Source organism: Theropithecus gelada, chromosome 13, assembly GCF_003255815.1.
Source record: "Theropithecus gelada isolate Dixy chromosome 13, Tgel_1.0, whole genome shotgun sequence".
Classification (NCBI taxonomy): Eukaryota; Metazoa; Chordata; class Mammalia; order Primates; family Cercopithecidae; genus Theropithecus; species Theropithecus gelada.
The window spans coordinates 39,624,408-39,635,163 of NC_037681.1; the positions used below are offsets into that span (position 1 = coordinate 39,624,408).

Sequence of the window (10,756 nt, forward strand, 5' to 3'; positions counted from 1 at the left end):
TGTGAACTGCACGGAAGAAGGACTGGGATAGTGCCCGACTAATGAAGATCCCTCAGACCAGACCAGACTCGGCAGCGCTCTGCCCCTCATCCGCAGTAGGTCCTGGGGCCAGTCAAGGTTTTGGAACCAAACACATAGATGCTTGGCGGTTTCGCGAGGTTGCGGGCAAGACCCCTTGAGATGCCGAGTCCTGGGCCGCCCCTCCAGGGCTGGCCAGCAGGGGGCAGCGCGGCTCTGAGCGTGGAGGCCAGAACTGGTCCGCGCCGGCAGGGTCAGACTCACTCAGTGCCCAGTTGGGTTCCCGGGCCTCGAAGTTCTAGGCCGCACAGGACCCAGGAGCGTTCCCGGAGGAGGTGGGGATGGGGCGGTGAAAGCCGAGAGCGTTTTAACTCCTTCATCCCCTGCCGCTTTCTCAGCCAGCAGGGCCCGGCTTGAGGCTGGGATTTTTGGTCCCTGCAGCAGGGAAGCTTATAGTCCAGTTGTCATCCGCGGCCGCCGCGCTCCGGGCGCTGAAGCTGGAGAGGCCATCCTGCGCTTGGGAAAGGCCGCGGGCGCCACCGCCTGCGCAGTCCGGCGGTCAGGGCGCCGGAGCTGGGGGAGCTCCGCCTCGCCCCAAGGAGGCGAGCCCCGGAGGCCTGGCTTCTAATTGTGGGAAAATTAGACACCCCGGGGAAGGTTCAGCTTATGGAGGGCGGACTCGAATTTCTCCTCCTAAGCGTCCCGGGCCTCCCAGGGCACCCGCCCCCACCATTCCTGACAAGGCTTTAAAATTGTAGGGAATCTTCGCGGTTGTAGAGCCACGATCCTAGGAGAGGACAAGTCCCAAGCAGAGAATGGTGTCTGAGGGATCCTAAGGGAGGGAGTGATGTTGGTTTGGGGTTCCTGGGAGGCAGCGGTCATTGTGTATTTGCACCCGAGTGTTGAGACCCGGGGAACAGGAAACAGTACAGCTCTGAGGCTCTGTGAGGGCGGGTCTTTCCCACCCCAAAGCCAGAGGCCAGGAGGGAGGCCTTCGGTTAGGGTGGGGAACGACATTCTCTTCTCTTCTTGCACCCTAAGCGATCTCAGCACTCAGAGACGCTGTCTCAGCACCCAGAGAATCTGGGATTTCTCACGGGCGGTTGTCTGCCCTCAGGATTAGGTTCTTCGTAAACTCACAGCCCTTTAGAGGTGAGGAGTGGGAAGGCTGAGACCCTACCCCCGAGGAGGAGCAGAAAAGTAAGAAAATCAATACATGGTGGGGCAGAGGCAGACCTACCCGGGAGAGAGAACGTTTCTCCACCCATCTCAGCCCTGTCATCCTAATACGACGGGGTGGTAGGAGGGGGACCCGCTGGCCTCCAGCAGAGAAACGTGGTCCTCTCAAAGAGAGGATCCACCCGGTTTCCTGCGTTTAGGAGGGAAATTACCTATCCTGCAATGCCTGTAAAATAACCGTTTATTTATTAGTTTAAAAAAAAAAACTCCAGTGATAAATGTCCGTTACCGATGGTCAGCATAAAGTGCCAATCGTAATATAACGCCCGGCTCCTGGCTGGCTGCTCCCTCGCAGTGTCGCGGCAGCGGAGGCCGGGCCCCCTGCAGACCCAGGCCTGAGGTCCCCGCCCTGCTGTCGGAGTCCCGGAGCCCACCGAAGCGGGCTGAGCCGCAAGAGCTGGGAGGGGGCGCTCCTGCCCCGCAGTCCCTGGGGCGGGAGGCTGAAGCAGATACAGGGATTACACTTTTGCAGGCTCCGGGGGAGGGGGCAGGGGCGGGAGGAGGAGGTGGGAGCTGCCAGTGCTAAGGACTTCCTTGCCTCTCCCCTCACCCCTCACTCTCTGCAGTCAGAGTTACAAGCTTATATGGTCAAAGACAAAAATAAAAAAGAAAACGTATAAAATAACAATAGAAAAAGTAATACTTCTGGGAGAGGCGCCGCTGCGGCTCCGCTGAGCTTTCGTTCTTTTCTTAATGCAGTTTCCCTTCCGCCACGTGAGTACCGCCTTTTGGCCAAGAGTTTAGCCGCGTCCTAGGGGAGCAGCCGGGACGGTCGGGGTCGCGGCCCCGGGCGGGGCTCTGAAGTGCCGCGTGTGCCAGCGACCCAGGGGACAATGTTGGAGAGGTGGAAGGTCCCAAGCGAGCGCCTCTCCCGCTGCCCGCCAGAGTCAGGCTTCTGGTCCCTCTGGAGGAGAGGGCCACTGGGCCCAGGGTCCTTGTGACCCAGAGGCTCTATTTAGCATTTGATCTTGGAGGTTTTGAGCTCCTTCACCTGTGAGTGTAGCGTCTTGTGGACAGCGAGAGTCCTGGACTGGCAGAATCCTTTCCCACACTCTTGACACTTGAAGGGCTTCTCTTTGGAGTGAATATATCTGAGGGCAGAAACAGAGAGTTCATACGTGCAAAATGATGCAATGTTATAAACAGTTGCCCAAGATCCCCTCCCACTGCTATGGGGCACTTGCCCTCAAAGGAAAAGTGTATAGTCAGTACCAAGTGTGGATGGGACAAAATGTTGATTGGGGATGGAGTGGGGAGGTGAAGGAGATGCTTTAGCAAAGTCTGATCCTTAAACAGGTTCAGCCACCTGTTTAAGGTGCCTTCCTGGTGGGCAGGAGGGGCAAACTTGGCCTCCTTATAAGGTCAACACTGACGATGAGTAAAGGGAGCTGGGGTCGGACAATTTGCTCGACCTGCACTGTCGAAGATGGTAGCCGCTAGCGTGTGTGCTTATTAAAATTAATATTACTTAAAATTAAATAAAACTAAATTAGTTTCTCAGGTGCACTATTACATTTCAAATACTTAACTGTCACATGTGTCACATGTCACATTTCCTTCATGGCAGAAACTTCTATTGGACACCCCTGAAAATGGAGGAAGTGGGGCGGAGGAAGCTGTGTGCTTGTCTGGAGCTCACGGAGACCTCACTTAATCTTGGGTCCTGTTTATTCCTACATTTCCTGAACCCATGCTCCAAAACCTAACCCTGGGTCTCCTAGGCTTTCTTTCTTGATTTTAAAGAATTCTTTCTTGATTTTAAAGAATTCCCTGAAGCTCTAGTAGGGGGTCTCAAGAATCTCGTTAGGGAGGAAGATGGTGAGGCCAGAGGCAGAGAGCTCTCTCTTGGGCCACGCGCAGTGCCGCACCTGTGGTCCCGTAGGTGATCTTGCCTCCGGAAGGCTTTGTGGCAGATGTCACAGGTGTAGGGCCGCTCGTCGGTGTGTGTCCGCTCATGGATAAGTAGGTTGTAGGACTTGGTGAAGTGGCGGCCACAGAACTTGCAGACGAACTCCTTCTTGGTCTTGGAAGGCAGACGTCCCCTTGTGGGTTTCTTTTCTGGAGACAGCTTGGTCACATCTAGGAGGGCACCCAGCCCACCCGCAGGGGAGCCTGGGCCCTCCCCGCGACCAAGCTTGGCCGGATCTTCTTGCGTTGCGGCCAAGGCCAGGTTGGCGAAATCAAAGCGCGGCTTGGTCTTGAGCGCTGGAACGCTGCCTCCAGCGGTGATCTCGGGCTTGGGTTGAATGACATGAGGGAACCAGGGAAAGGCGGGCAGCTGGAAGCGCGCGTCCACCAAGCTGGACACGGTGCCCGGCACTTTGGAGAAAGAAGAGCGTGGCAAGTGCATGGCCGGGTAGCCCAGCGTCCACTGATGCAGGTGCACAGCGTGCAACGCGCTGAAACCATACAGGTTGGGCAGATGGTCCGAAGGCACTGTGGGCAGGCCGTTCACTGCCTGAAGGAAGGAGTAGTTGGTGAGCTGCAGGGAAGGGTGGATGGGCACCGGCGCCGGTAAGGTTTTGCTGCCCATTTCGGCAGTGGCAGTGGCTTCTCAATCCGGATCTGCAAAGAAAAGAAGGCAGGGGCGTGGAGAGGAATAAAGAAGTTCAGCGTGGGTCGCCTTACTCCTGAATTTCAGCCCAGCCACACCCTCTCCTCACACCCAGCGCAGGAGCTAAGAGTCTAAGACCCCATTCCCAAAACCCACTGCCCTCACAAAGAAGGTGGAAATGTAAGTGCAGGGGAGCCCTCTTTTCAGAACCCTCTTTGGTCTGAGGGCTCCCTCCAAATGGCCTCTGGCAGAGTCACACAGCTTGATAGAGGGAAGGGTCTACTGTATACAAGACACTGAGAAAAAAAACAAGCACAGGGAAACTGCCTGTCCTGTAGAAACTGACAGCCAGGTAAGCTTGGGTCAACACAGAATCACAATCTCCTGCAAAGATAACAGGAGCTGGGGAACACACTTACACATTCATTTGCAGATAAACACAGAAATGCACACGCAGATTCACACATTCTGAGGCAGAACTGACAAGGTGCAAAGACTGGGACAACCAGTGTTTTATAGCACAACACTGACTTTTTAAAAAAAATGCAGTAACTCCTGCACCTCACACACACACGATCACATAGCATCCATGAAGAGCCTCACAGACAACACACATACACAGACACACAAATGCATGCACCTCCTGGCTCCCGTTCGTTAAGGTCTTCTGGCTGACTTTCGATTTGGCTTCCAGAAGCCCTGTCATCTTTCTCCTCAAAACCCTCAACTTTGACCTTAAATCTGCTTCCCTGCCTTAATATAAGTGAAATCTGTTGGCTTCACTCTCTGAAGCTGCTTGTGGACTGATTCTCTGCCTTGCCTTAGCCCTTGGGGACCACTTTGCTTTCAAGGAGGGTGCTAATATCCACATTCATTTACTCTGTCAAACAATTGCAGTAACAAACAAGGGGGCATTAGTGCCCTCACTCCCCCAAAGAAAAAGGGAGTTGGGTCTTTGGGTTGTCAGCATGTTCTTGTGTGTGGTGAGCCCTGGGCAGGTGGGTATGCCTATAGGCAAGAACACTGAGGCCAGGCCTCCATTCCTGTGGTCTATGTACCTGCAACTGCAAGGTCGGAGAGCTTGAGCAAGGCCAGAGGAAAGCCACACTGAAGTGACCAGGGGCTGGCATCTCCAGACCTTCTTGGCCATGGTCTCCAGCCTCCATGGAGACATCTGAGCTCTGCAAAAATGCTTTTCATCTCTACCTCCCAGACACTCCTAACTCAGATGTGTCCAGTGGAGGAAAGAACAGGGTGAGCAAAGTCTAAACTGTCAGGGAGCCTTGGGAAGCCCAAGCACTGAACTCCTGGCTCTTAGCTTGGGGCTACTTAAGAAGTCATTGTCACAGCAGGGTCCTTGGGACTCCCTTCTCTCTTGCCCAGCCTCAATCCCCTGCTGTTGACTTCTTCCTTTACCCTTCATTACTCTCCTCTTCCTAGTTCATTTCCTCTAACATGGAGTAATTTCCCTTCCCTGGGATGCATTGGCCTCTGCTCTGCTCCCTAGTTTGGTGTGCCCCCTCCCCAGGTTGAGCTGACCCTCAGCCCAGGGCAAGGCCCAGGCATAGACTCCTCTACCTTTCGCTGCAGCGAGGCTTTCAAAGCCTGGCTCTGTCCAGGGATGTGCAGTGCCTTTTCCCAGGAGGTATGAGGACAATGTTGACCCAGGAAAACCTTTTCTCCTGGAAGCCGGCAAGGGGGCCACTGGCTGTGTGGTGAGACCTAAGGAAAGAGGCCTTCCTGGGAATGGGGTGTAAAAACACCATGAGCTGGCAGCGATTTGCCTGCGCAGTTTAAATTAGCACTCGGATACAAACTGCTGCAATGAGTTTAGCCTCAGGGCGAGAGGAGGCACAGTATCTGCATGATCTGGCCTCTGAAGCAGAGCGCTGGTCCCGCCGGCAGCGCCGTGGCTTCAGCAACGGTCATCTCTACTGCGCCAAGCCAAGTTCGGGTCGTGCCCGGGACAAACTGAGACTATCCCAGAGCTCGGACACAAGGAGAAATAAAATTCAAATTGGGCCAGAGAGGAAGCTGGGACCCATTTGGGTTGGGGAAGGGGAAGGGGAAGGAGGAGAAGCCTCGCTAACTTCAAAGGTCGGTCTGGACTTAGGGGAGATGAGGGCTCTTTGAATTGCTGTCACCTCTTCTTCCCTTCCAGGCGCTGGAAATCAGATCCTCATCTCTGGGTCCCAGAGCCCAATGGGCGCCGCGAAGGCCTCCTCCTGCTCCTCTGGGTGCTTGGCTTATCCAAGGCCAAGCCAGCAGCCGTGGCTGTGGGACTCTGGGCTGCACACTAGTCCGAACCCGCTGCGTGCCTGGGTGGGAGAAACCACCAACCTCGCTAGGCCTTTCCTCGCCTTCTTCCTGGGAGCCAAGACCGGAGCCGTCTTGGGCTCCGTAGGGGGTGCCGGGAAGGGGGAATGCTTGCAGCTATAATGGTTCCTGGGAGCCAACCTTTCCGGGCTATCTGCCCGATCTTGTTTTCCCCAACGCTACATTTATTTTCTTCCGCGGCCCAGCCCGTTCCTTGTTTTCTGAATCATTCGGAAGCCAGGGCTCCCCAGGCTCCCGCCAAGTACTTTCCCCCGGACGAAATTCGTTCGAAACGTGGCTCTTTACACTAGTATCAAGAATGGGCCGAAAGCACGATCCGGTTTCAGGAGGTCAGCTAACAGAAAAACAGTCTCACCCTAGCCCCTCCAGTCAGAAAGGATGAGCGAGCCCCCGACCCCTCGGGCTCCGGAACCCCGGGGCAAATACTTTCGATCTTTAAACACAGGATGGAAAACCCTTCCCCGGGCTAAGCATCCATTCCTCAAACAGCTTGGGCCTCGGGACCTGGGGGAAAGAATAAGGGGACCCGACCACGCACAGCAGAGGCAATTCGCGCACGGGATCCCGGGTCCCTGCGCAGTGCGGGCACTCGCGCTCCTCCCGCGGTGGAGCGCCAATCCCAGGTCTGCCGCCAGTCCTATGCCGGGCATTAATGAAGTGTGCAGAGTCTATTAAAGTGGTTTATTTGGGGCTAATTGAGCGTGAGCAAGTTAACTGCTTGCATTAATGAGGATGGGAGCGAACTCCACGAGCTTGCGCCTGGGGGAGCGCAGAAGAAACCCAAGAAAATCAGCCTTGACATCGAATCTCCAATGAGTGGTGACAGGCGTCCGGACCCCTGTGAAGAGGACTGACCGCACCGGATACTTCTGTAGCATTCTCCCAACAAACGAGATCTAACGAACCCATCGGTAAGGCGGCCATCCGGCTGCACTTAAATGTCCTCTGCGTCCTCGGCGATCCATTCCCCAATCTTAATAAAACAGCAGTTACCTCGAGGAGCCTGGGATGGAACATCTACCCGCCGCCGGTCGCTGCTAGTCCCCTCCAGCCCTTCTCTTCCCTAGGGGGCTGTGAAGCTGGGACGCCTAGCCTTGCACGTGGTTTTGTTCCCCAGAGCCAATGCGCAGCTCTTAGCCTGGGTGAAATTTACCAAATTGTGGCAACAAAGAAACCCTCGCGGCTACTTTACACACTGAGAGCCCAACCCGCTACTGCCTGAGCTGCTGAAAAAGGACTAAACGTGGTTTTTCATTCTTATCCGAGACAATACGGAGGAGAAATTAGTTCAGGAGGCAGGCCCTCACCCCTTTCCCCTTCTTTCTATCCTGACGGCTGGATTAGCTGACAGTCAGGGGAGTAACAGAACTTTTCCAGTCCCCAGCCCGGAGACACTGCGGCTCCACAGAGTTTCCACTAGTGCTGTGTTTGAGTCTCGAAGTGGAAAGCAGTCCTTGCGCCCCACAGCATTGCCTCCCTGCACCAGGACAATCAAGGGTTCCGCTCCAGGCCTTGACGACACAGAGCAATCATCCTATGGAGAATATCCCTAAGTCAGAGCGCAAGTGCCAGGCGGGGTTCAGACTCGCGGCCCTGCGCTCTCGGGTCTAGTCGGCCTCATACCAGAGCGCAACTCCTCAAAAGACAAACTTTAACGAAAGCGCTACCGGGCTGGGGCATGCACCTGTCCCTGGCGCGGTCGGCTGCGGCTGAGGCCATTCACTCCCTCTCCCTTCCTTCTTCGTCAGCCGAGGCGTCAGCCAGAGATAGGAGCGCGTCCCGGGGAAGTTTGTGCCCGCTGAAGTTGCTCTGGTTTCTTAAAGGGGGCCCGCATATTGACTTTCAAAGCCCGTGGGCACCTCGCCCGGGATTCCGCACAGCCGGGCGGGCTGGCGGCAGTAGCTGAGGCCCGCCCCCTCAATCCCCGGCGGTCAGAGACCGAGGACCCCGCGCGGGAAGTCCTGAGCCAGCACCCCCAACCACCCTGCTCTCACTTTCACAAAAGTCCTGCAGCATTCATCTGTCAAGAGCTTCCTTGGGGGCATTGAGAGAGAGGAGACACCCGCCGCGCAGTGACAAGGAACCTGGGAGTCCTGCCCGCATTCGCCTTGCTGAGCCCGGGCGCCCAGGACTGCAATTACCTTGTTCCGCAGAGGTCCCGGAGCTGAGCACGTCTCTGGGGCTTTAGCTGAAGGGAACTGGGGAAGCCGGAGGCGCTGGAGCCCACAGGCGCCCCTGGAGCTCTAGAGTCCCTACTCCTCTCCTGCCGCGGGGACTCTAAGCGTCGGACACGCGGGAGCGAGCGCTCAGCAGCGCCGGGTCCTGCCCGCCCGGGATGGTGAGCCTCGCTCGCAGCTCCCTCGCTGGGTCTGAACCAGGAGCAGCTGAGAACGTGCCGGGGAGAGGCCGAGCTCCGACTCACTCATCCCTTAGCACCGAGCCGCCTACTTATTTTAATCCACCACCCTCCCTCCTCCACCACCCCCACCCCCGCCCCTTGCCTCAGGATTCCTCTCCTCCCTCCCCTGCCCCCCAACCCTGCCATGCGCCTGCGCAATGAAAGACAAAGTTTTTGCTGACCCGGGCAGCAGACTTTGGCAGCTGCACTCGCTTGGACCCGGCCTCTCCCAACCTGCGTCCCCTCCTCTTCAGTCCCACGCGACCCCTTCTGCCTTTTTAGGTCCAGAGGGGCACGCCTGGCGCGCTGGAGAAAACGGTCCCTAGCAGATGAGAGCGGGCTGGCACCGCACGTTTCGAGGTCCTATACTTGGACTCCTAGGACACAGCCCGTGCTCTCTGGGAGAAGAGAGGGAGGGAGGGGCTGTAGCTCTGTGCACCGGGATCCTCACACCGCGGCTTGGGTTTCAATGCACTTTGGCGCCTGACAGAGTCGCCTTCCTCCCAGAATCTCTTTCCAGAGGCAGCAGACCCCGAGTGTGGAGCAGCTCCTGCACATCCAAGCGTGCTCGGGGCCAGGGTGTTAACCCAGGCAGCGCTGGTTAATTCCTGGTGCGGGAGGGCCAGGGTCACCGAAGCAAGAGAGCTGTAACGTCCGAGTGCTTATGGCTGACCCCAGACCCTAAGTTCTGGAGTCCAGTAGAAAGAATAGAGAGTAGTGAAAGGTCAGGAAAGTTATTTTCCTGGTGCCCAGAATTCTCTGAGATTTCACCCTAATACACAGTGGCACTCTCTACTCACATATTTGTTTTAGGATGGATCGGAGTTTAGAGAGCTGCACTGCCAAGCCAGCCGAGTTGCAAAGTTGTCAGTTCCAGGGCTTCTGAGTCAAGGAGCTGGTTCAGGTGGAGTCCTTAATCGGAAAGGAATCAGAGTCTAGACATTAAAAATTCTGTCTTCATTGCCTAGGCTTTATGGAGGGTACCAACACCCCCTTGACTACTCATCTCTGAAAGCTGACCTCCGGCTGACCCCAGCCCAATCCCTGCCTAATGCCTTTCTGGAATACCCTTCCAGGCCTTGGGTTTGGCACAGGAGGCGTCTCTGGTTTCCCAAGACTTGAGTGGGTCCAGATCACACAACTGCACTCTCTGCCTTCGCCCCAGCGTTGCTGCTGAGTGACCCTTGGAGCTGGATTCTAGCTTCCGCTTCCGTAGGTCCCTAAGTATTGGTACTGCCTCTCTCCCAAGGAGTTTCTGCTATCTCCAGCTTTGGTTTGCAAATCTGATTTTCTTGGGAGGTGAAGAAGGTTGTAATACCTGACCTAGGGAGATGGTCATGAAGACTCCCCTCCCCCAAAGGCATAGTTGAATGAGGGTTTCCTTATATCCCTAGGCCTTTAGAACAGAATCTAGCTTCCAACTCCTGGGTAACTTTGTCTTGTTTGAGGAGGAGTAAGAGAGGGTGCAATATTTGCTGCAACGAACCCTCTTACCCAGTGCCTCAGGTCAGTGCAGAAGTAAGAGATTCACATAAGTTTGTCCGTGTTCCTGGAATCTTAGCAGTTGCTAGGATGCAGTGACATTCTTGCTAGAGTGAGAACCCTTGGAAGAGAAGGGAACTGAGATCACACCTCCTTCCTAGAGATTCCAGAACAGCAAGCTTCAAGAGCAAGGAAAGGCCTGGAGGGCAAGTCTACAAAGGCCAATGCTGAACTTTGCTGGCTTCCACCGGGGGCACAGGGAGTGTGCTTGTTCCAGCCTCAGGCTCTCCAAATAAGCAAAGCTTGGGTAACCTCCACTACCAGCAGCAAAAGTTAAGAAGGAAAAAAAAAATGCCCATACAATACGGCCTCTGGCTGTGCAGATCACTTAGGAACAGTGGCTGGTCATTCAGGTGGGATGGAACCTCCTGGGGTGTAAATACCCAATCTTCTGCTATGCACCCCTCACGGCTCAACTGGGCTTTTTTTTATGTTTCTCTTTGTCTTTCTCTTCTAAAACAGGGCTCTTGGCCAATATGCCTCAGGACTTCCAGAAAGCTCTAAGTAGTAGGATCCCTAAAGAGCTCTTGGAGAGAAAGTGTCCCTGATCTTAAAGAAGAAACGCAACCGAATTGTTTCACCACTGCTTTGACAGATTATCTTGGAAACTGATCCTGACTCAGGTCTCTAGACCTCAGTGGATGTAGAGGTCTCTAGACCTCAGTGGA

General features: G+C 55.4%; 1 protein-coding gene across 1 annotated transcript; it reads right to left on the reverse strand.

Annotated features, from left to right (window-relative positions):
* Positions 1-1,420: 1,420 nt before the first annotated feature.
* Positions 1,421-8,603, reverse strand: OSR1 (odd-skipped related transciption factor 1). The gene is given in 5 exon segments (XM_025354074.1): positions 1,421-2,113; positions 2,116-2,235; positions 2,237-2,348; positions 3,126-3,822; positions 8,290-8,603. Coding segments are annotated over 4 exon segments (1,002 nt in total). The 5' UTR covers positions 3,791-3,822; positions 8,290-8,603; the 3' UTR covers positions 1,421-2,008.
* Between the last annotated feature and the right edge of the window lie 2,153 nt (positions 8,604-10,756).